Source organism: Ceratotherium simum, chromosome 10, assembly GCF_057802395.1.
Source record: "Ceratotherium simum simum isolate JZ-2026a chromosome 10, ASM5780239v1, whole genome shotgun sequence".
Taxonomy (NCBI): Eukaryota; Metazoa; Chordata; class Mammalia; order Perissodactyla; family Rhinocerotidae; genus Ceratotherium; species Ceratotherium simum.
This window is the reverse complement of record NC_141909.1, coordinates 13,016,365-13,042,453: the sequence shown is the minus strand read 5'-3', so window position 1 is coordinate 13,042,453 and position 26,089 is coordinate 13,016,365. Positions and strand designations below refer to the sequence as shown.

Genomic DNA, 26,089 nt, shown 5'->3' with positions numbered 1-26,089 from the left:
TATAAAGGCTCTTCTTCAAGTCACATGACTCTCTATGAGGTAGCTAAAAGGGGACTTTGCAAAGCAGTAATTTCAGAATCCCCTTTCTTGCTTAAATCAAACAAACTTCTATTCCATTTCTCACATTTCTTATATTTTGTCCCCATGTCTAGCATGGGTACTCTCTTTTTTCAAAATGTTCCCCTAGAATTACATTCTGGATGAAACTTTTCCAGACAAACCCTCCTTGTTCTCACTGTGCAACCACTCCAAGAGCCTCCCTAACCCGTGCACAAAGCTGGGGTTGGTTACATGTATTATTTCTGTTTTTTTTTTAACCCACCTAGCATGCATCCACCAAGGTTATCTTCTACAATGAATGAGAAGTTACTTAACAGTGGGACTCAAGTCACTGCTTCTTATATGGCCAGTGAGCACTCAACAGGGAAGGCCTGCGTAAGGGAGTGGTTTTCCATGTAGGAACAATGTGTTTTAGGTCCAACCTGAGAAAAGTACACATGGGACTCATATGAAGGCAGGAGTAGTACTATGTCTGAGTCCACTTCTTGCCACCGTCTAAAACCATATATTCACTATCAACGTGAGAGCCTCTAGCTAAGGCTAGCCTCATAAGGTTTGCAAGGGGTAAGAACAACACTCACCACCAAAAAAGAAAACCTAACCTACTCCAAACTCATTATAAAGCGGTTACTAAGAAAGCCATCTGATACCTTAAGGTATTTTACAAGTTCATTCCCTAAGGCTTGGGCTCCGGATTCGGTTTTCTGACAGTACTGGAAGAAATTATGTAAATGCTGATCCTGGGGGATAAAAAGAAGACAAGCAAAAGAAAGCCTATTAGCATATATGCTGTGGAAAGAGTGGTATTTGTTTTTGCAGCATGCATTTTTTTAGACTATGAAATTGATTACATAAAAATGACATTAAAGAGATTTCAAACATCCTCCAAGAAAAGAGGAAAACTGTTGAAAAATGTTACTTGCACTATTCATTTATATTAGTACATATGAGCACCTCATATCTACTTTTTTTCTTCGAAAAAGAAGTACAGAGTGTAAACATATCCTTATAACATATCAATTAGGATTTCGTTTTGCCAAAAAGCCATGCGAACTCATTCACAGAGCAATCACTGCTAATTTTAACCAAACAGAATAGCACGTACCTGAGTATACACTGTGGAAACCAGATGAGTTGAAATTTTCAGCAGTGGCTTGCTTCCATCCACCCATTTAATTTCTGGACCATAATGCTGAAAAAATATGGAGAAACAAAAATCCCAACAGATTAGTAATCTTGGCTTCAAACACCATCTTCAGTGAGGGTACTGGTGAGGTATTAAAGGCCCAGACAGCTTCAGTGACTTGCTAGTTATGCCTGGTCCACAGCAGGAATGCAACCAATACCAATTTCTGCCCACTTTCTTCCCGCTAAGTACAATGCTCTTCTTACTGGATTTCCTAACTTATCACTTCCACTTATTTGCTGTTGTATGAGTTACTGTCCATTTGAGAGGGAAAGAATACTATTTTATCAATGACTTAACCACACTTGAGGTCAGAATTCTGAAAGAGACGGTAAAAGGTACTAGATAAAGCAAATAGGACAGTAAGCATGCCTGGCACAGGCAGAGGGTCAACCATCTGTTTGTGTTTATTTTAATTTCTGAAACCTCCATTTTTCTCATGTTCAGACTAAGAATTGTAACTGAATGTTATATGATTTACCATTACTTTGGAATATTCCATAACATGGGCCCAAATTGGGCACTATTTAAATGCAGAGAGACATTAAAAGCCATTCAAAATGAAATGAAACAGATCTTATCTAAGCATGTTACAAAATTTAAGATGGTTAAAAAGAATGCAAAGCCAACAAACAAATGGGAGAAATCTGAGAAAATTCAAGCTTTAATGAATCAGAAAGGTATCAGAAGAGGCTACCCTGCAGGTGAGAGATTTGCTTACTAGACTTAATTAAGCTGGAAGACAATTCTTAATCATTTGCATGACCCAAAGAACTCATCTTTGTGGCTGGTTTGCAGAGACAAACTTCTACCTCATCCAGTATCTCCAAGTCTCCATTTTCCTGCTGAGGCACTGCTGGTTCAAGGCCTATAAAGTGCCCAAACTATAATTCTAGATTGTGATAACTGTTAACATCACTGCCTTCCAATGGTCTAAGTTTACTCGAAAATGAATAACTAAAACCATGATGTTGGCACTGCATGCTTTTTTGTGTTATCGTTGTTTTAGTTGTTCTTTAATGTTTTCTGAAGGAATTGGGATAAACCAATCTTAAAGTCCTATACCCTGCCCATCCCAAGCTCCTGGTAGCCAAGGTAGCCAGATGGGAGAGTAGCTGAGACAGGAATGTGCTGCTCATTAGTCACCACCCTTCCATCTTTCAGGAGAGGAAGCCAGGAATATCCAACTGTTGAAACAAAGAACAAAAAAATTTACTTAAGTGTACGAAAACTTATGAAGAAAGCCAATGCTATTAACTCGCTGATATTTAAGAACTGTTATTATCAATCAGAGCAAGAGATTGAAAACGCCTCGAACGCAGTCTCTGCAGAACATTGTCTACAATGTACTTTGGCCTCTTTGGCCAAAGAATTAGAATTCTAAAATTATCTTTTATAAAAATTTACGTATGCAAGCCAGGCACACTACCTTCACAAATTTCATCTAAAAACTCCTTTGTAAATGGATGCGAATTCAGAATCAAAATAAAATTTAAGAATTTAATGTGTAAATCATGAAAAATCAAAGAAATGATGAAATTTCAAACCTTGTGTTTCAACAACATCCTTCTTCTTTGTGCTTCCTTTACTTGAATTATCGCAGCTGACATGGAAGAATGTGAACAACAAGTGGTGCTTTTCATGTAGCTGGGTGGGCAATTCTATTTTAATCTGCAAGGAAGACAAAATAACAGTCTTTCTAATATTCTGAAACAACAAAAATTCTCAGTGAAAGCAGCCACACAATGTGTCACGCAATGCACAAACATGCATTTGGTCTCCAAACTAATACTAACATTTGCAGTCAAAGACATCTGAGACTGTAAATTGTGCTAAGGAAGAAATGGATCCTTCATTCACTGCCAGGGTCTGAAGGTTTGTGTACGCCCCCAAATTCACATGTTGAAATCCTAACCAAAGTGACGGTATTAGCAGATGGGGCTGTTGGGGGGTGATTAGGTCATGAGGGTAGAGCCTTCATGAGTGTGATTAGTGCTCTTATAAAAGAGGCTCCACAGAACTCCCAGCCCCTTTTGCCATGTGAGGATACAACTGAGAAGTCTGTGACCCGGGAGATGGCCTTCACCCAACCATGCTGGCACCTTGATCTCAGACTTCCAGCCTCCAGAACTGTGAGCAATAAATTTCTGCAGTTTATAAGCCTGGCAGTCTGTGCAATTTTGTTAAAGCAGCACAAACAGACTAAGACATTCACTGACTAGAAACAGGAAAAAAGTTGGAATTTTGACTCTAGAAAGAATTGGAAAACACGTGACAGAAACCACTACACGAACTTAACACAGCCAAGGCATGATGAAAGACCAGCATAGAACATCTAAAAGTAGGATTCAAATAGTAGTTTTAATGAACTACATCATAATTATACATTAGCAAACCGAATGAGAAGAAAGGAAAATTCTCAGGTCCAACAAATGTAATTATACGTAAGTATGAATTTGAAAGGAAACATGTCAGAATATTAATTACAGTAGTGATGGAGAGAGTCTGACTTTTTTATATTATCTCCATTTTCCAAGTTTTTTTTTTACAAAAAATGTTACTTTTATAATTAGAAAAAATTATGTAAAATAAATACTTCAACATTTAGTTCTATCAGTAATTTTAGTATAGTATGCAGCTTCTCTTGAATTTTGTTTTACCGAGCAAAAACTTAGAGTTTTCCTTAAAACTGGTTAAACTGGGTTTTCCCTTGAAAACTTCACTTACCTCATCATAAAATTCTGGGTTCTGGTGATGGTGTAAAACCGCAGCAAAGGCGCTTCTCGTGAACACCGGCCCCCCAGGTCTGCCGTAAATGCACTGTAATGAGTTGGCAGAGGGAAAACCAGTATTCAATTAAGGGATTAAGAAATCAAACTCAGGGGCCGACCCCGTGGCTTGGCGGTTCGGTGCGTGTGCTCCGCTATTGGCAGCCCGGGTTCGAATACAGGTGCGCACCGACGTACCGCTTGTCCGGCCATGCTGAGGTGGCATCCCACATACAGCAACTAGAAGGATGTGCAACTATGATGTACAACTACCTACTGGGGCCTTGGGGAGAAAAAGGGAAAAAAAGGAGGAGGATTGGCAATAGATGTTAGCTCAGGGCCAGTCTTCCTCAGCAAAAAGAGGAGGATTGGCACGGATGTTAGCTCAGGGCTAATCTTCCTCACAAAAAAAAAAAGAAAAAGAAAAGAAATCAAACTCAGATGTGTTGTAAAAAAAAAAAAAGGCACTCTTACAGCATAAACTTAACCACCTCTGATGGATTTCTTCTGCCTATGAGACTTCAGGCCTGCACACCCCCTTACTTCTGAGTCCAACCCTCCCTCCGGCTCATCTCCCAGCCCTGCCCCGACTCCCCTTCCCAGCTCTCCGAGTTGTGGCTCTGGACGACCCCTTGCTCACTGCTCACTTTCACCCCTCCATGCTTCTGCTTATGCACTCCCAGCGTCCAAACCACCTGCCCTTCTGTGTGCACCAAGCAGACTCGACGCATCCGTCAAGAAGTCATTAACTCCCTCCTCTGTGTCCCCTCAGCATTGTTCTATACTAATTACTCAGTTTTGTTTAAAAAACATTTCAGTACTTCTACGTGCCGGGAGCTGTTTCTCCATGACTGCCTTTCCCACAAAACTGTGAATTTCTTGAGGGCAAAAACTATACTTTATTCTTCTTTGCATCTTTGTCTCCTTCTCTTCTTGGAAAGTCATTTTCACACAGTTACAGTAAATAACTTGGGCTCTGGAGCCAGACTGCCTGGGTTTGAACACCAGTTCCACTAATGTACGCCTCTAAGCAATTTATTTAAATTCTGTGCATTAGCTTCCTCATCTAAAAAATGTGGATAATAATAGTACCTAATTCAAAAGACTGTTATGAGAATTAAAGATGAGAGGACGGCACAAAAAGACCAGGCAGGGTTCTGCTCTACTGTACATGGGGTCATAGGAGTTGGAATCGACTCGATGGCACTAACGACAATACCAATGTGGCACTTAGAGCAGAGTGCAGAATATAATAAACATTCAATAAACATCACCAAAGATCTACCACTATTATTATCACTATACTATAATAAATGTCAATCTATTATTATTATTATTTCTATTATCAATATTACTGTTATCATAATTCTTAGTACCCACACAATGCTGGCCCATAGCAGGTACACAATATGTTTATCGATGTGAACATGCATAAGAAACCTTCATCCTTAAAGAGTATAACAAAACAGAAATAGTCAATTAGGAGCGAGAACTCAATTATTCCATATTCTATATGGTTCAGCACACGTGGTTATATATTGTAATGTATTGCAATGTATTTTTGTGTTTCTGTCAATTAAAGTATGTCAAATTCCTTTAGTTGTGCAATATCATGCAACTGCATTTTTTATTTATTCTTTTTTTTTTTTTTTTTTTGGTGAGGAAGATTAGCCCTGAGCTAACATCTGTTGCCAATCCTCCTCTTTTTGCTGAGGAAGATTGGCCCCGGGCTAACATCTGTGTACATCTTCTTCTACTTTATATGTGGGACGCCTGCCACAGCATGGCTTGATAAGTGGTGCGCAGGTCTGCGCCCTGGATCTGAACCTGCGAACTCCAGGCTACCAAAGTGGAGCGTGCAAACTTAACCACTACATCACTGGGCCGGCCCTGCAACTGCATTTTTTAAAATGGAAAAATGTGAACATATATAAAAAACAAACCTTCAGAGGCTGAGAGTCTTCCTCATCTGAATCTTTGAATTCAATGCAAACAGCAATATTTCTGGCCTGCAGCAGTATTTAAAGAAAAAAGAAAAAGAAAATAAAACAAAAGGCCAGAATATGTAAATATTTATAAAAGAACATGAGAAGTCAAACCCCACTAGAGTTTTGAAATCAAAAATAAAGCCTCAATCTTTGTACTCACCTTGGCAAAAGACTTTTGACTGTCATATTTCAAGTACTTAGGATAAACATACAGGTGATTGTTGTAGATGGTGTAAGGCTGAGTGTGTTTGGGTATGCAGGGCACAAATTCCTCTACTTCAAATGTGATGGGAGTTTTAGTACAGGTTTCAAATTGCTTCATGGGAATGTATGATGAATTGACATAATCTGAAAAATTAGAAACAAACAAATTGAAGTCAAAACCAAACAAACAAAATTTTGTCTGTTCATTACATAGAACTTACACTTACTAGGGAAGTCTGAGGAAACATTATCAATTGTAATGTCTAGATTGCCCAAAATTACTGGGAGTTTAGCCATCTTCTCAGGTCTGCAAAGAAAAGAAGAGAAAATCAAACTTTTATAAGTTAGGTTAGCTCTAAAACCTAAGTTCTAGAACAGTACTTCCAAGAGAAATATAATGCAAGCACAAAAGTAATTTTAAACTCTTTAGTAGCCACATTTATAAAAGTAAAAAGAAACAGGCACATTTTATTTAACCCAATATATCCAAAATAATATCATTTCAATATGTAATCAGTATAAAAAGTTCACTATAATTCTTCAAAACCAAATGTGGATTTTACATTTAGAGCTCATCTCAGCTTGGACTTGCTGTATTTCAAGTGCTCAACAGCCACATGTGGCTAGTAGCTACCGTGCTGGATAGCACACGTGTAGATAAAATGCCAGCAAACTGTTGAAGTATTCCTCAATCGGTCCATTCTCCCCATAAATTCTTGGCTCATTTAGAATCATCAAAATTCAGAACTAGAAGTCATCTTAAGCTCCAGTGTCTAGCAAAATCCTAGATATAAAGTAGGCGCTCAATGAAACGTTTGGTGTCTGTATTTGGTCCGACTCAATCTAATACAGCAATCTCCTCTGTGACATTCCTGACAAGTACTGCTACTGCCTCAACCCTTCCTAGTGACAAGGAAACTTTTGACAAAGCCATCTCAACACCAGATTGCTCTTCCTCATAGCATGGTAAAATTCGCCTCTCTGAACCTTCCACTCATCAAGGGGCCTAGTTATGTTTCTCTGTGGAATACTTTTCAACCATCTACAAATAGCTACCATATCTTTCTGAAGTCCTCCATTCTCGGCCCTTTGCACCATCCTTCAATGCCATTCCTCTCCTAGAAGAACATCTCATTTACATGATGGCACCCAGAACCGCATAGATCAAGCCCAGTATGCTCTGACCAGCTGGAGGTAGAGCAGCTGTCTGGCTTTTGAACAATATACTCTTCTACTAAGGCAGTCAAGATGTTATTACTTTTAGGTAGCCACACCACCCTAGTGACCTACACTAAATTTACAATCACCTATATTCCCTAAATCTTTTTTCACATGCTCTACTATCATTTACTATATTCATATGCTTTACTACATCTCCATTCTATATTTATACAATTATGTTTAAAATCCTCAGAACAAGATTTTATGTTATCCTTGATGAAATTTCATCTTCTTATGTTTGAGCCATTTCTGGTTGATCAAAACCCTCCTAAATCCAGATTCTAACATCTAACGTATTAGATACTCCTAATAGCTCTATGTCATAAAGATACTTCATCAGCATCTTGTATTCTCATAAAAGTCATTGATGAAGATACTGCATGGAACACTGCCAAGAACAGGCTCCTTCTCAAAGCTCTAGAGGCTCGTCGTCAGACTGACACTAGCCTATTCATCACCCTTCCTGGCATCTGGTTACTCCAGCAGTTGAACAGTTGTCCACTCATGCGTACTACGCTTCTCTGACTTGTTCATAGGACGCCATGGTACATACACTTGTCAAAGGCTTTGCCTTCCTCTGTTGCAGCAGCTTAGCAATCAAATTAAAAAGAGAGAAGCAGAAATGCAGTTAGGATGACTAGTTCAACATGACATGACTTATTCCTAGAAAGCAGAAGGCTGTCTTGTGATTCTTCATAGGCCACCTGTTTAATACTGTCTTTTAGAACACTGCCAAGAAACATCAAAGCTCAGTGGCCAACAGATTCAGCATTTGGTTTTGTTGCCATTTTGAAAAGTTCCTACCTCCCATTTTTCAGGTTCATCAGACATGACTGTTATCTATTAAGCAGTCTCACATGTAAATTCTCAGTATATCTTGGACTACTGTTCATCTGACTCAGGATTTCCCTAAAAGTTCTCGCTTCCTTATGGCTACAGACTATGTCAAGCATATTCATCTTTGCCCATCACCAGCTCCAACTTGCAGAATCACTTTCTCCCAGGGTTCCTCTCATTTCCACTTGTCTTTTGTTTATACCTGAGTTTAAATGAGCAATTCCTTGAAATCCTGAGAGATAACTGTCAAGAAGGCAAGGTAACAATTTTTCACACATTCTGCCTTCAGTTAAAAAGATTTCTGGCCAAAAGATGTCCAGGTTCAGTCCAGCATTACTCCTACATTTTGTCCCTGTACTCATTCTGTGATTTATTCACAAACACAATATCTTTTTCTTCTAGCAGGAAGATTGTGCCCTTGACAACCATTTCCTGAGAGTGCTTGATGGCTTCCCAGGCACTGTGTACTCCCACAATGATCTATTGCTGGAGCCTTTCTCAGTTTTACGCAGAGCTCTTCAGGGGCATCGACCCTCAGACCTGTGGGTTTCTCTGTAGGTATAAATTTTCTTGACATATAGTGCCTTGCTCCACCTCTGCACTTGAACAATTTAACACTGCCAACGTACCACAAAATCTTAGAGACATCAATGAAGTTGTATCTGCTTCCTTGAGTCAGAAATACTCTATTACAAATGATATTTTTAAACGTAAGTACTCAAGAGTATTGCATATATCACCCCTTCCTAGTTGTTTCCACCTATGAATGAATTTGCACCTTCTTTACCATTTTCTTTTGTTATCACTCCGACATCACCCACATATAAGTTTGAAAGAACTGGATTTCTTTCTTTCTTTCTTTTTGAGGAAGATTGGCCCTGAGCTAATATCTGTCGCCAATCTTCTTCTTTTTTTCCTTTTTTCTCCCCAAAGCCCCAGTAGATAGCTGTATGTCATAGTCGTACATCCTTCTAGTTGATGTGGGATGCCGCTTAAAGCATGGCTTGATGAGCGGTGCATAGGTCCGCGCCCAGGATCCAAACTGGCGAACCCCAGGCCACCGAAGGAGAGCGCGCAAACTTAACCGCTATACCACCACACTGGCCTTGAGCAAACTGGATTTCTAAGTAACAAATTTTACTTAAACAATCTTCACTGGAATTCTTTCTACAATGTGTTATATACTTCGGTGTCTAACTATACGTATTTCTTATTCTATTTCATCCCTCTTTTGAGAGCTTTTACTTCTAGTTGCTACTTCTATAGAGGCGTTATTTCCATGCATTTCCAGGCAAGCAAAGATCTGAAATTAGTTCCATATCCCATAGCACATGTGCTTTGTGGAAGCTGTTTCTACCAACTTTGTTTTTTAAAACATAAGCTTAAACCTATTTCAGAAGTTTACAGTTTTTATCAAATCTGGCTTATTAGACATCAAAACGTCACACACAACAAAAATTCTATTGCTTTTTTTATATGCATTTCCAAAGTGATGATGTGAGGTGTGTGTTACACAATGTGAATTCTCTCATGACTGGGATTAGTTTTGGGTTTTTAAATGCTTAAAGTATCTATATTCTATGGAAAACTTATAAAATAATACTTGAGCATGAAAATCCATCTGGAAACTGCATTGATTGAATGTGTAACATAGATACATGTAGGGTGTCTGGCATTTGGGAACTGCTTCTGTCTGTGTGTGAACCTCGGAGTGAGGCTCAAACTCCCTCTCTTAAAAAAGGAAAGGTTTTCTTGTCCCACTACCCATACATTCCTGCTGGTTCAACAATTCCCCCAGAGGAAAGGGAAATGGTATCACAAACTAGCAGTCATTCCATGCCAACAGATTTGGTGTCCTTACCTCTGTATTTCTGAAGCCTGGTCCTCCCTTCCCTACTTCCTCTACTGACCCATCAAGTGACTAATAACATGCCTAGGTCTGTTGGTGGTCTGAGACTACTCTTCTAACTGCATTTTATAAAAGGAAACATTCCCTAAAAGCTTTGCTGTCACTTAAAAAAATTTATATATGATTGAAAGAAATTTGAGATATTTTTGTTTAAACAAAATCACTGAATTTATGTCTATGATAAATTTCAATTGGCATTTATCACATGCTTATGCTGTGCTACAATATGCACTATACTAGGCACCATGTATAGAATACAAAAAAGATATGATTCCTGTCCTCAAGAAGCCAAAAATCCGGTAGATATTGTCAACTACTTAAGATATATGACGATAACGACTTCCACAGAGTGTATACAAACCTCTACAGAAGGCAGAGCTTCTAGAGGTATCAGAAGGAATAGCTGATGACACTAGTCTGCATGATGAGAGAAATCACCTTGACAGGCATTTTCGTTTATTCCCCGCCACAGTCCTAGGAGGCAGGGCTATTATCATCTCCTCTTAAAAAGAAGAGGAGCCTCAAGCAAAGAAGCCAAGTGACCTGCCCCAGGTCTCCCAGCGTGGAAGAGAGTCACAGATTGAGCTTTGAAAGAGGAGTAGGGTTCCCTGGTAGAGACAAAAGCAGAAGGGGAATGTATATGCTGTATGTGTTTGTGATTTGTGTGCTGCTTGATGGGGCAGGAAGAGCACACAGCGAAAAGCATGGTGGAATGAAAGTACACAGTAGGTTTAGAGAAAGTCACGGAGCCCCACCTGGCTTGAGTGCAGTGTAACTACAGGGAAATGGAGATAATAATGTCGAACTTGGGTACAAAGAACATAAAGGTATAAAAAAATACACATATGTAAGTCTCATGCAAAAACCCTAATAGTATTATTACCTCAACTACCCAATGTGGTAGCGTTAAAAAAAGTCTACATTTTAAAGAAAACGTTCTATTTTTATACTTTGCCTTTATGCCTTCAGATTTCCTGCAGAAGTGAGAAAAGACACCACTATGAGCAAATCAAATAAATGTAAAATACCAAGTCTCTCTGCTTAGATAAATATTTCTTGGAGCATATATGTCAGCAATACCATGTATCTGACAGAATTGTTTTCTTACTAAATCTTGGAACATATCTCCTGATAATTATTGCAAAGGAAAGAGGGAAAGTGGCTTATGAGCTTTGGCAGCTATTTTCTAAAGACTAGGGTAGCTTGAGAAAGTTTTTCTCATCCATTATTAAACGACATTTTGAGACAATTATAGGAGCAGAAACAATAGCTTTGGATCCAAGCTGATGCCCAGGCCACTGACATGAGATTATGCCCTATAAAAAAATAAAAAGGAAAGAAAAAAGAGCAATGCTAGGTTTAAAAAAATATATGAAAAAGGAATCCTCCACCTCCCTAACTCTATTGAGAAGAACACGGGGAATGGACAGTGGTGTTTCTTTGGATTCTTACTGAGAAGGACGGCAGCTCTCCTAGTGCTGCTGCATCTTCTGATGCTGATAGCACCGGATTCCTATTTTGGGGTTTCTGGGTCTCTCACTGGCCATCAGGAGCACACTCGTCCCATGAAACCCTTCCTACCGAGCACAGGTGTGAAGGCCTGATACATGGGGCAGAACCCATCCTGTGCTCTGAACCAGTGAAGATCTGTGCTCTTTACTGATTCGCTGTGGGCTCTCTGCTCACATCATTTTTTGATTAATGACCCTGTAAAGTCCCATCCTCGGGCCTCCAGAGGAAGCCAGAACTGTGAGCTGGAGCTACCCTGAAGAGCCACTGCAGGAGAAGCTTCAAGCTAACCAGCCTAGGAAGATACTTCTGAGACAGGGTTTCCAACCCCCATCACATATAAAAGACTTCACTGTTTGTACTACAGGAATATATAAGTAAATGTTAGGCTTTTTTGTTTGGTTTTTTTGTTAGTATTCACATAAAATCATGGAAAGCTATAAAGTGGAAAGTGAAAAATCACCCATAAACCTATCCCACAAAGATAACCATGACTACTAATATTTTGGTGTATATCCTATATGACTATTTTTATGCCCTTCTATCTTTCCATCCAGCTAGCTATTTGCCTATCCATTTCTTCATTTATATACAAAAATAAACATATAAAATATTTTCTTTTCAAAAACGAGGTCATATGGATACACCTTCTCCTCCTTAACAATACAGTGTGTTCACCTCCCTGAGTGAGTACATATAGACCTATATCATGATTATTGAGAGTTGCATGGTAGTTTAGTGAGGGAAAATTGTAATCTATTCAACTAAAGGTGACTGTGGTTTTTAAAAAATGAACTTTTTACTCTACAAGCAAGGCTAAAAGTTTTCTCGAACTCAAATAAAAACATGACAATAATTACTGAATGACACACAGTATATGTGGCAATATATTACCCATTATCAATAAGTAAAGGCTTTTAAAAGATGTTAATTATGACTCTATTTAGAATTCTGAAAACTCAAAAGAGAGAAAAGTGAAAAAAAGGCAAAAATGAAGTTAAAGAAAGTTAATTCAGCCGTTCTTGAGATCTAGGCAAACTGACGATATTTTTACTTCGATATACAAATAACAAAGTAAGACTGAAAGGTTACTGTGGTATAGAATACTTAGCAACTGGCTCTTGGCCATTCTTTTCATTTCATTGTCTTCTAATACCCTCAGCTCTTTCTCATTCCCAGAATTTTCCCAGAAAAATTCTAAAACCCATGTCCCTAGCAAAGGAAATCAGTTTTATAGGTTCAGAAGTGAACTCTTTATGACGGAGCACTAGAATAACATAGTGGATAAGAGCGCACATTCTCAGCCAGACTGACTCCACCTACTACCAGCTGTGTGATGCTGGACATGTTGATTAACTTCTCTTTGCCTCACTTTTATGGGTTGAATTGTGTCCCCCAAAAAGATATGTTGAAGTCCTAACCCGCGGTACCCTATGAATGTGGCCTTATTTGGAAATAGGGTCTTCGCAGTAATCAAGTTAAGATGGGATCACTAGGTGTGGCCCTAATCCAACATGACATCTTCTTATAAGAAGGAAATTTATACAGAGATACACAGGAAGACGGCTGTGTGAAGACAGAGGCAGAGACTAGAGTTATGTTGCCATAAGATAAGGAAGGAACCTCTCAGCTACCAGAAGCTGGAAGAGGCAAGGAGGGATCCTCCCTCAGAGATTTCAGAGGGAGTGTGGCCCTATTAACACCTTGATTCGGGGCTTCTAGCCTCTGGAACTGTGAGAGAAAAAACTTCTGTTGTTTTAAGCCACCCAGTTTATGGTAATTTGTTACAGCAGCTCTAGGACACTAAAACGCTTATTAATATAGGTATTTAGAATAATGTCTGTAAACAGTAAGTACTATATACGTTATTATCTTTCCCCAATCACCCATTCAGTTAACGGCATCACAAGTCACTCCATCATGTAACTCAGATACCTGGCAGTTATTTATCTTAGACTACCACCCACTTCTCTCTCTTTCCACCCTAACACCCACTCAGGAAACCAAGACCCAGTAACTGTGCCTCTCTGATGTGACTTGAATTAGTCCCCTTCTCCCTATTTCCACCTGCAGTGACTTTGCTGAGTCCTTTCCCATCTCTTGTCAAAGGTTCCTCAACTGTCTCCTTCTTCCCTAGGCTCATCTCTACCCCCAACCCACCCTTTAGAGCACCACCAAAAGCATCCCTTTTGGAATTCAAATTAACCAGGTTACTCTTCCGATTTCAAATCCTTTCTTCCTTCCCAAGGACTTGAGGAAAAGTTCCATGCTCAACCAACATGCCCCATGATGTTTGAGTTGAGCAATTTAAAGACTGCTCCCACTTCTTCCCTCCCCTGCAAACAACTTCTATTTTACAGTGAAAGTAAGTAAGGCCTTGAGACTCACTTCCGAAAATCTGCAAGTAACTTGAGCATGTCATCATTTGATAGCTTATTGCTGTCTTGCCTGTAGAGAGCAGAAAATCTGGCATTTTTGTCAAGGTTTCCAGATGCATCCTTAAACAATGTCCTGAAATAGCAAAACAACATTTCTAAACTGAGTTTCCAAAAGACTAAAATAAATCCACAACTTAACTCTGGTTTCTATGTGAAGACTAATTATTATTCCATTGGCTATAGCCAACAGAAATCTGATTATCTAAAAACATAGAAGATATTTATGAAGATGAACATAACTAACTCAATTTACAAAGAAAACATTTCCAGCAAATCGCTCATGCTTAGGAAACAACATACACAGTTAAATGCTTAAGTACAGATCACAAATAAAGATGATCTGCAGGCCTCACTGGACTGCCACCCCACTCCCAGCTGGAGACATGTGGCTGGAACCTGGAATCCCAGCTCTGCAACCAACACTCCTCTCCATCCTGCCAGCTCCAACACAGCTACCCTCCAGCCAGCATCTTTCCTTTCTCTGGCTCTAATAAATGATTATTCAGACATGGGGCTTACTTATTTTCCAATTTTACACATTCAAATCCTCTTTGTCTCTGAACAACAAACAGAATAGGTATGTCGGTGTATCTAGCTAGCCATCTAGCTGGCTAGCCTTCTATCTGTCTATATCCATATATCTGTATCTATAGCAAAGATATAAAAGATGTTCCCCTTACCTTGCTGCCCAAGCAAATGGCATCCTGTACTGTCCTAGTCTCTGGCATGCCTGCTTGGCATTCTTCAGCACCTTCTGAGCAACCTTGAAGACAGAAAAAAGCCATGAGATACTGCGTCCCACAGGAGAATTATGATCTAAAGAGCCATCATCACATGTTCATTAAATAAGCTCTTACCATAGTATCAGATGCGTGGAAAAGAATATTTTATTACAATTAATATGGCTGGACTTACACTCAGTGCAGAGTACTCTGTTTAATACATTCTCTAGCAGTGATTTTCAAAGAATATAGAATGAGAACTGTTTCCAAAATGTATGTCTTTTCTTTTCTAAAATGTTCTCTTCACAGGCAACAAACATACCATTTCATAGGCTTTCACAGTTCTTTATGACTAAGGGCTACTTATTTTAAGTCCACTGAGTTATTAATAACTACTAATACTTTGTATTCATGCCAAAATATATGGCATTACCAGAGGTTCAATGAGAGTACTAATGAAAATACTAAGCTCTCACAGTTCCTTATGTGCACTGGCTTGTGCAGATTCCCACAACTTGGGGGAAAGATATTCATTACTAAGACATTATAGCTGTTGACTTAAGTTAGGCCAGAGTTTTCAATCACTATATTCTTGCTTTCTAAGTATAATTTACTGCTATTTTCACTTCCTAATGGTCAATTTTGGTTTGCTTTGGGTTGACTGATTAACCCTATAGTGCACAGTGAAACAGATTTGCTTTTGGCCTACAATGTATGCATGGCATACCATTAATTAACTATACCCCTATTGCTAAAGCAGATTACACCTAGTTTTCCCAAATTCGCTTGTACTGGGAGACTGCATTGTTACCAATGCAAAGTTTGATTGATTCAGAGTCAGAGTGGTGCACTGAAGGGTCTTTTACATTACTTAAGTACATCAAAGTCAAACCAATTTTGGGAAATGGGATCTTGTGCCTGTGAACCAATGTGTGCTCTGCAGAGTTGAAGCATCAGCATCACTTGGGAGCGCATCAGGAATGCAGACTCTCAGGCTCCACCTCAGATCTCTTAGGTCAGAACCTGCATTCTGATTAGACCCCCAAGGATCTGCGTGCACCAGGTTTGAGAAGCGCTCACCTAGAAGACTCAGAAGTAAAACAATAGAGCCAACTGTCTCTAAGACAAACTGAACCAGCTGTGTGACTTTATATGCCATTAAACCTCTCTGGGCTCCTCTTTCCCAACCTCAAAAATGAAGAGCTTGGGGCTATACTTGTCATTATCCCTTCCAGTTACAAAATATTATGATTCTACCATAGTCATGCCGTGGGCACTGTTGCCTTCATGAGTGAACTGGAAAACACACCTTTACCGAAACAGACGTCAGGAGCTCACCCAGTCCCTCCCTTTCTTCTTCAAGTGTGGTATGTTCACGCGGGAACATGGGGGTATGCAGGGTAAAATGGTCTACCTTCCTGAAGCGGCAATTTTACTTAAACATTTTTAGGAAGGAACTACTATTTTTAGCTTCTAACAATAATGACTATGTTGTGGAATAAAATGGAATATTTGCACAAAATTTAAAGCTACAACACAAAGCTTCAAATAAGTCTCACTGTTCCCTGCAGTGAACAAGGAATGAGCTCTCAGACCTACAAGGGTGCAAATGGAACACAATGCATGTAAAAGTCAGAGTAAAAAACTCATTTTTGCCCTTTGGGTATTTTTTTTTTCCTTTTTAAAAAAATCTATTCTTGGTGGACACCTACAGAGACTTTTCATAAAAATTTCCTCCAAATGATGTTCTAGACCATCTTGAAAAACATGAAGAGACAATTTTCATATATAGAAAAAAATAATCCCCCTGTAATGTCTCTGCCAAAACTTCTATTCTTTTTTTTTTTTTAAAGATTTTATTTATTTTATTTTTCCCCCCAAAGCCCCAGTGGATAGTTGTATGTCGTAGCTGCACATCCTTCTAGTTGCTGTATGCGGGACTCGGCCTCAGGATGAACGGAGAAGTGGTGCCTCGATGCGCACCCGGGATCCGAACCCGGGCCACCAGCATCGCAGCGCGCGCACTTAACCACCAAGCCACAGGGCCGGCCCACAAAACTTCTATTCTGATGTAAGATGGTTGAATCTTAATCCCTCCTTTAATTTAATGCTTTGGAGGCACAAATGCAGGGAATAATGTACACGTGGCTGAGCTTTACATTCCACAAGCAATGAAGGAAGAGCAGACTTCAACAGATGCTCATTGGACACTAGGAAGGGTAGAGTGTAAAGTCTAGCCCACAGTGATATGTGATTTTTGCACCAACATGAGATGCCAGATTTCAAACTGTGCATGTGGCAGGCAGAAGTAGCAAAGTTGGTGCTTAAGGGCCTTGGAAATGTGTTGCATACACAGTCAGGGGAGTAGATCTCATCTTGGGCCCTCAATGACTATTATTATTATTTTTTTTAAGATTTTATTTATTTATTTTTTCCCCCCAAAGCCCCAGTAGATAGCCGTATGTCACAGCTGCACATCCTTCTAGCTGCTGCACATGGGATGCAGCCTCAGCATGGCTGGAGAAGCGGTGCGTAGGTGCACGCCCGGGATCCGAACCCGGGCCGCCAGCAGCGGAGCACGCGCACCTAACTGCTAAGCCAAGGGGCCGGCCCTCACTGATTATTAATCAAAACATCAAAGAGCTAAAAGAGTTTCTCAACCAAGGTTTTACAGATTTGATTTAAAAAATAAAACAGCTTCTTTCTAGAGACCAAACTTTATTCAGCTTTTATCAGCCAGAAAGGCATACTGTTTGAAGCAATGTGCCTGGGTATTATAGGCTTTTCTTTGACTGGGGCTGTAATAAATCATAACCATGTCCTACATGCGTCAATGATTTCTGGTGTCCAGAGCACTGTCTCGTACATTATCTATTTGATCCTATCACTGTCCCTAAGAGGAAGGTAGGAGTAGCTAGTAACATCATCCTTCAACTATAGATGGGACATCCAGGGCCCAGAGAAGAGATATGATTTGTCCAAAGTACCCAGGCTACTTAGGGGCTCAGCACCCAGGTCTCTGACTCCTAGAACCTGTTCTTTAAGGACTGTCCTGTATCTTGGTGGACACACTTGTGATGTATGGGTGGCCACAGGGAGGAAGAGAGGAAGCTCTGAGTTAGTTCAGTAAACCTCTGTTAGAGCCTCTGGGGTGTTCTCTCCTACTTCGGACCAGTCCTTGTCAATGTTTCAGGGCCATCTCTCAGAGCACCACTTATAAAAAGTAAAACAAAAACAAACACTAACTAAAAATACTGTAAAACTGGCAGAGACAGCACTCAATAGCTTACTCTAACCAGGAAGCTCAATGCACTAGAAAGTGACAATCAAGTGCCCTTTGGCCACTACAGCTGTTGGACACTGAGCAGGTAACCAAAGCTTCATAAACCTCAGTTTTCTGAAGTATGAAAGATCTTAGATTAGATGACTTCTAATATTCAATAATTCTATGGTATGTCCACACCTAGGCACTCCCCAAGTAATGAACACTACACCAAAGTAATGAAAATACACCAAACATACGTCTTGTGTGTTTCCCTTCTCTTTTCCACCTAAGGTCACACCACCTCTGCCACCATAACCCTGCCCCGTCTGACAAAACACAAATGCTCCTGAACCACCGACACTACTGGCCAGACCACCTGAGCCAGATCATCTCCTTGTCTCCAGTCTCATATTCAAGTGTAAATGGACCCAAATATAATTCCAGAACCCAAAAGTCACATCAACAAGTGGAATGAACTTTATTTGAATATAATATGCATACTTTGTAATGACAGAGTTTACTATTAAGCTGGCAATTCCTTTTTTTTTTTTTTTTTTTTTAAAGATTTTATTTATTCAGTTTTTCCCCCCAAAGCCCCAGTAGATAGTTGTATGTCATAGGTTCACATCCTTCTAGTTGCTGTACGTGGGACTCGGCCTCACGTTGGACGGAGAAGTGGTGCCTTGGGGCGCGCCCGGGATCCGAACCCGGGCCACCAGCATCAGAGCTCACGCACTTAACCGCTAAGCCACGGAGCCGGCCCAGGCAATTCCTTTTAAAATTATTCCACGATGTCAGGATAATCTAGCCAAATGAAGCATTTTATTTACACATAGGACAACTTTTCATTGAAAATCAAACACATTAGGTTAAATATAACAGTAAAACTATGTAGAGTAGTCTACATGCTTTAGAATATAAATATGGTTTAACTTTGATTTCTTTAAGCATTTGTATTTCAACAGAGTGCCCTTTTTTCTGCGTGCTGTTTATCATCACAAAGCATAAAAGTCACCCCTACCTTAGAAGAGTCTGAACTTTTCATGTACGGCTCAGCTACGTGCGTGATGCTCCCCTGAAGCACTTTTTCAATTCTAGCCACAAGAAATATATCAGGATGAGGACACGTGACTGAAAATATTCCCTAGGGAACAAATGATTTTCTTCAGTGAGTAGAATTCACAGCCATGTTAAACAAATCCCACGAACATTAAAGGTTCTACAGCAGCAAAGAGCGCTGTAACAGTCTAGCTATTAAGAAGGACCCTGAGCCAAACTGCTTAACTCATCAATAGTTCACCATCTGCCCAAAAGGCTATTTGGTAGAGGAGGCGACTAGCAGAAAGTTTACAAAAAAGAAATGAGAAATCAAAAACCACTCTTCTTCTCTGACCTTGCTTTGACTAATTATATGCGCTGTCAACATAATCAACAGTCTCACTTACCCCAACTGTGCATTAGGAAGTCTCATTAAGTATTTACATAGCATGTGCAAGATAAGTCTTAGCAGCATGACTGCTGGGCTCCTGCCCCCCACCTGCTTTGGATACTGCATGGCAGCTTCATGAAGGATGTCCTGAAGGGCAGGTGAGCTCTGCCTGCCGCCATTCATCAGAGCCGGAGACGTGGTGGCCAGCATGTGCCTCACTGAAAAATGATTCAGGTCCACGTGGAAATCAGCAGAAATCTTCCGGTTGTATTTTATGTCAAACAGGGATAGAGTAACAAAGAAAGGTTCTACCTGAACAAAACAAAACAATCCAAACCATCATTATGGCTCAAACTGTGGGGAAAAAAGAATGCTGTTATCAAAGAAGAAATTACTAGACCTATTTATGATTATTGCTATAGATTACTGTTAAAGAGAAACAGCCTCCATCCCTATCCTTTGTCACAAACATCCTGTCCCTATAGGCTAAACAGCCCTCTGCATCCTGATCTAAATATTGTACCTCCTTGATACTAGGAACTAGGATTTCATGCCCAGACCGCACTGCAACAGGCACATCTGAAACCTTTGAATATTTAAAAGAAAAAAAATTTTTATTTTTAAAAAGGAAAATTACATTTGTAGTGGGTCCTTCTTCATTTTCGGCAACACAGCATTGCAAATTGAAAGATAAATCATTGCACTTGACAAGAATTCTTTTTCCAAACTTCTCTTCAAACGGCTTCACTTCTGGCTCAGCTGATGAGAAGTCAAGTTTCTTTAAAAGAAAATGTAAATATATAAATACATTATGTTCCTATTTTAAAAAATCCCATAATAAATGTATCCTAAGGAAACTGCCTAAAATATGGAAAAGCAATACATACTCAGTTATTCACAACAGTGTTACTATTTTGTACATTTATATAGTTTATAATAATGGTCAAATAAATGATGGTATATCTACTCAATGACTGATTATATAGAGCTTAAAAATTATGGTTATGAACAACCCAAGTGTCCATCAACAGATGAAAGGATAAACAAAATGTGGTATACACATTCAACAGAATATTACTCAGCCATAAAAAGGAATGAAATTCTGACACGTTACAACATGGATGAACTGTAAAAACATGCTAAGCGGAACAAGCCAGATATAAAAAGACAAATATTGTATGATTCCACATAAATGAGCTTCCTAGAATAGGCAAATTCATAGACACAGAAAATAGAACGGAGGTTGCTACGTGGTGAGGGGAAAGAAGAATGGGAAGTTACTGTTTAATGGGTACAGAGTTTCTGGGATGTTCATCCATCCCTAGCGGATGATGAAAAAATTCTGGAAATGAATACAACAATAGTTGTACAATAATGTGAATGTACCTAATGCCACTGAATTGTGCACTTAAAAATGGTTAAAACGGTAAATTTTACCACAATAAACAAAAAAATGGCAAAAAAGCAAAAAAAGATATATATATATATGAAGTCTGTGAAGAAACATAGAAAAATACTTACTATTAAAGTTAAACGGGGAAAAGAAGTTCTACAAAAAAGACCACAAATGAAGAAGAGAAAAATATGGGAGGAACACAGCAGAACTGTTGTCCCCTCAGAGCCACCCTATTTGTGGTCAGCCCTGAAGGTCCTTGCTACACCGTGTTTTGGATTTTATTGGGACAGAGATGTGGATCGCAGGCACTGCAAGGCTTGTATGTGGGACTGAGCCTGGGCTGGTTGGGAAATATTGTCTACTACGCCTCTGCAGTAATGCTTGTCATTTTCTGATGGTTATTTTATAGGGTAACTTATATGTTCTTTGTGAACTTGAGAATGTCTTTGCATAAACTGATAAATCTCCCTCAATTTTCAACACTCTACTGAATATCAAATCTTCACAATAGTTATACTATGGTGACGAGATTATAGGTTGTTTTTATTTTTCATCTTTCTCCCAAATTTTCCATCTTGTCATAGTACTTGTCAATCCAAAATAAATACACATGCAAACAAATAAATAAACAAATAGCCTGTCAAATGTTTATCTTTCCTTGACTTAGTTTTAAATTTTAAGTATTAAAATAGTTCTTACCTGGGCATCTGGGTCCAAGTAAAACAGTTTAACTCTGCTTTCACTTTTCAGTTTGATTTCTGCTTCTCTGGTACTCTGATAACAAGATAAACAAAAAATAAAAATGACATAAAAAAATACCCTATTCTTACAGAAGTGTCCAAAGATGTTTGAAAGCTGCCCCATCCTGAAGAGCTAGGCTGCCAGACAACTCTGCCCTCATAGTGGAGAGTCGACTGCATGCCAATGAACCAGGAGAGACTATCAGGTATGCAGCACACAGTGTAAGTGCTGTGGAGGAAAAAAGAAGTTAAGACCTGATCCTTGCTCGTATGAAGCTGACAATCAAGTGGAGACTCAAAGCCAACACAAAGAAAGCAAAAGAGAATACTTAAGCATTACCATCAAGAAAGACTGTATAAAATAATGGAATAGGAGACAGGCTTTGAATGAAGGAGTAAAATTTAGACAGCAAAAAGGAGGAAAACATGAACATTTCAGACTGATCGGAAAGGATGCATAACATGGAGAGATACTGAGAGTGGAAATGAGCCCAGATGGTAGAAAAGGATTTAGGGTCCCACCTAAGACTGATAGAAGCAAAGGAAGAGAAAGGAATACGTTTTGCATGGTGGAATAGAGAAAACTATGGCAGATTTTGAAGGACAGCCATAGGTGTTTATGGCAGGCAAGAGGAAGCATCACTGATTCATTCAACAAATATTTATTGAGCACCTATTATGTGTCAGGCACCACGGACACAAATATGAATGAAACAATGTCCCTATCCTTAAGGAACATCTGAGAAGACAATATGAACAGGCAATAAGAAGGGCAAAAGAAAGCATTCGTTACAGTGAGAGCTAACCTGGACTAGGGGTGGCAGTCAGGAAAGAGCTCCCAGAGGAAGGTCCATCTTGAAGGTCAAGAACATCTGGCCAGAAAAGGAGAGAAGGACATTCCAGGAGGAGGTACTGCAGGTTTAAAGGTATAAGTCACACCTGAGCAATGACCAAGTCATTAATTACAACTGAATGGTTGGGCATGTTGGAAAAAGTAAAAAGAAATGAGTCAGGGATTTGTATGTTAAGGACTGGAGATTCATTCTGAATCCAAAAAATCCTGCAGTACTTTAAGCAAGGGCATAAAATAACCAGTTCTGCATTTTAGAAGTATCACTCGGGTAGGGCTGGGGGGCAAGGGATTAAAAAGAAAGACTGGGAGGCCCATATGGTCTCTCCTAGATTATCACAACAGCCTCCCAGTCTTAGAGCAAGGCCCATAACAAATCCCACATTCCTAGCTTGGGTGGCCTGCTGACTGGTGAATCCATTAACTGAGATAGATAATTCAGGAAGAAGAGCAGGTTTGTAGAGATGATAAGTGGAGTTTGGAGATGCCTGTGGGATTTCCACCTAGAAACATCTAGTTGACAGCTAGAAAGATGGGATTAAGCACAGGGTAGACAGGAAGGCTGGAATTACAGACCTGGAGAACATCAGAATGCAGGAAAGGAAGTCTTGGGAGTGGATGAGATTCCCTGAGGAAAGTGTGAAAGTCAGTCTGCGGATAGAAACCCAGGAGCCCCAACATTGAAGGGATGGACAGAAGAAGAGAAGTCATTGAGGGAATGAGATATATAGTGGTAGAGATGGGGGCTGGAGAAGTGGGATTTGGGAACAGAAAGCAGAAGTTTCTAAGACATTCACAACATAGAAGTCATCTCCAAGCACATGATTTCTCAGGCCTGATGCCTCTATATCTATATCCTGTTCTCTGAGGCAGTCAGAGCTCTTTGTTACTCTCAATCCTCATCGTTAAGTCTATAGAGTCAGAATAGAAAGTCCTCTCTCATCTGCTCCTTTCCCCAAAGACCAGTAGTTACATCCCAGCACATGATGAGGAGGTGACAGTCACAGTGGAGAGGGCATCTTGTCCTCTCTGCTGGTGGCTGAATGAGGCCTATTATTACATTTCTAATCATGGCTAATGAGGAATTGAGCATCATCTTAATTTTCTCAGCCATGAAGTTACTACTAGGTTCTTATCAATGACCCAAAACCTATCACGACTATATTTAACCAACGGTCTACATCTAGCAAAGCGAAATGACCACCAGAATACTAACTAGGAAACTGGATTCTAGTTGTCGTTAACTAGCTATGTGAACTTGGGCAAGACACTTAGCCTCCCTGGACTCCATTTTCTTTCTGAGTAAAAATGTTGAACAAGACTATGGCTCAAGTGTCTTGCCACAATAAAGTTTATCTGATGCTATCCATGGGAGCTTTAAGTCTTCTGGAGATTAACGGGCATTCCTACGAATCATCTGTTCACAGGGGAAAACATAGCTGAAGCAGGCTTTCTCCATATAGGAGATGGAGCCACTTTTTCACTCCATCTTGCCTAACACACGCATGTAGAATCTACTTAACTGAACCCAAAGAACTTGCTTTACTTTCTATACTGCCCATCACGTTTCCTAACAAAAACATCAGTACTAGGTGCTGCAAGCCACCACCAACAGCAATGCATTCTGCTTCTGAATTTCTGCTTGAGTCCTTCAACAAAGGCAAACGCTGTGATCTCAGACACTGGAGAAGGGCAATGGGTTCTTAATGTAGATGCAATTCCTAGTGTCCTTCTGAAAGATGCTTGTTGTCTCAAGCTGACTGTGCTACATGAGAAATGAATAAAGCAAGAATGACTGCTATGAGCTCAATATAATTAGAGGACAAACAGGGATGCAGAAACATTAAAAGGAAAAGAAATCAACTACTAGCCAAAACAGACTCAAAGCATCCTGATGTTGCCATTAATATCCAAGGGATATATTTTTCACTAGAGAGATCATTTAATGGCAAAGAAAAGGCAACTTGAGATATAAAAATAACCTAAAAACTTATACTCTCTTACATACATTGACAGCTCTGCCATGAGACAGATAAAAAGCAAACTCAGCTTCTTAAGTTCCTCCATCCCTCCCAAAGCTTAGGACGCACTAAACAGAGGGGACACTTGATAAATAGTGGCTGAAGGAACTACCAAGTGAAACCTAGGTGGTAAGAAAATGTGGCTTGAGAAGGGCACAGCTTTGCCCCCAGAGCCAGGAAATAATAAGTGTCTTTGAGCATCATAATGATAAAAGCGAATATTTATGGATAATAGCCAACATCTCTATGCTACATATCATCCTAAGCGCTCATTTAAATTTTGTACAACCTTAGAAGGCAGACACTATTATTATCCTTGCTTAAAAGAGAAGACACTGAGGTTCAATAGTTTGCCCAAGGCCTCACATCATTAAATAGAAGCCTGTTTTCTAACCGAGGCTATCTGGCTTCAGGGCTCAACTCTTAACTATTAGACAAGAAAAAAATATAGATAAAGAATACGAACAGGCAAGTTGGAGAGGAAGAAACCTAAGTGGCAAATAAATATATGAACACATGAAAAATATCACTACAAAGCAGCAAAACACAAATTAAAGCAGTGAAATACAATTTCTCACTCCTCTGGTGAGGATGCAGAGAAATGGGAATGTGAATCATTATAACCCTTTGGGAAAATAACCTGGCAATATTTAAAGCATTAAAAACACAATAAGTTTTGGGGCCGGCCCAGTAGCATCGCGGTTAAGTTCATGCATTGTGCTTTGGCGGCCCGGGGTTTGCCAGTTCGGATCCTGGGCGCGGACCTACTCACCACTCATCAAGCCATGCTGAGGCAGCATCCCACACAGAAGAACTAGAAGGACCTACAACTAGGATATACATCTATGTGACGGCTTTGGGGAGAAAAAAAGGAAAAGAGGAAGACTGGCAACAGATGTTAGCTCAGGGTCTAATTTTCCTCAAAAAAAAAAAACACAATAACTTCTGACTCAGAAATCCCACTTTGGAGAATTCTTCCTACTGAAATAGGAGCACAAGTATTTAAGCTGATAAATATGTCATGACATATATTGTGCACTGTTTGTAGAGGCTAAAAACTAAAAACCTAAATATTAATGAATAGGGAGATGGCTGAATGAAGTGTGCAATATTCATACTTGGAATATTATGCAGCTCTGAAAATGAGTAAACTAGATCCTCTATGGCCCCAGAGGGACATCTACGAAATATTTTTAAGTGATAGAACAAGTTGCAGAGTAATGTATATATCATGAGCATATTTTTAAAAAAATAAATAAAAACTCCACATGTGTGTATATATTTCTATGAGCAATCGGTTTGGTAGAAGAGGAATTTCAACAGGTTAACATCAGTGGTCTCAGTAATGTGGGAATGGAGGATGAAGGGAAAAGACTAACTTTTATTTATACAACTTTGGATATTTTTACTTATTATATAGCAAGCACATTTATATTTTAGTAAAGATAATAAAATAAATTCTTATAATATACACTTTCACAATCTAAGGGCCCACAGAATACAACTGTAAAAAAATATTATCCCAAAGACTATGCCGTCAAGTACT

The 26,089-nt window shown here is 39.5% G+C and overlaps 1 protein-coding gene across 7 annotated transcripts in view; it reads right to left on the bottom strand.

Annotated features, from left to right (window-relative positions):
- The window catches only part of DOCK9 (dedicator of cytokinesis 9), a 283,377-nt gene that overhangs the window by 89,428 nt on the left and 167,860 nt on the right, over nucleotides 1-26,089 (bottom strand). For all 7 annotated transcript variants that reach the window (XM_004423131.3, XM_087435895.1, XM_087435897.1 and 4 more), the window contains exons 10-23: nucleotides 21,632-21,706; nucleotides 20,174-20,314; nucleotides 19,645-19,848; nucleotides 19,129-19,251; nucleotides 14,801-14,883; nucleotides 14,071-14,193; nucleotides 6,434-6,513; nucleotides 6,163-6,350; nucleotides 5,958-6,023; nucleotides 3,974-4,066; nucleotides 2,794-2,917; nucleotides 2,312-2,433; nucleotides 1,166-1,252; nucleotides 711-800 (exon numbers count right to left, since the gene is read on the bottom strand). In XM_004423131.3, the coding sequence (XP_004423188.1) occupies nucleotides 711-800; nucleotides 1,166-1,252; nucleotides 2,312-2,433; nucleotides 2,794-2,917; nucleotides 3,974-4,066; nucleotides 5,958-6,023; nucleotides 6,163-6,350; nucleotides 6,434-6,513; nucleotides 14,071-14,193; nucleotides 14,801-14,883; nucleotides 19,129-19,251; nucleotides 19,645-19,848; nucleotides 20,174-20,314; nucleotides 21,632-21,706 (1,599 nt within the window). The remainder of the gene's footprint in view (nucleotides 1-710; nucleotides 801-1,165; nucleotides 1,253-2,311; nucleotides 2,434-2,793; nucleotides 2,918-3,973; nucleotides 4,067-5,957; nucleotides 6,024-6,162; nucleotides 6,351-6,433; nucleotides 6,514-14,070; nucleotides 14,194-14,800; nucleotides 14,884-19,128; nucleotides 19,252-19,644; nucleotides 19,849-20,173; nucleotides 20,315-21,631; nucleotides 21,707-26,089) is intronic.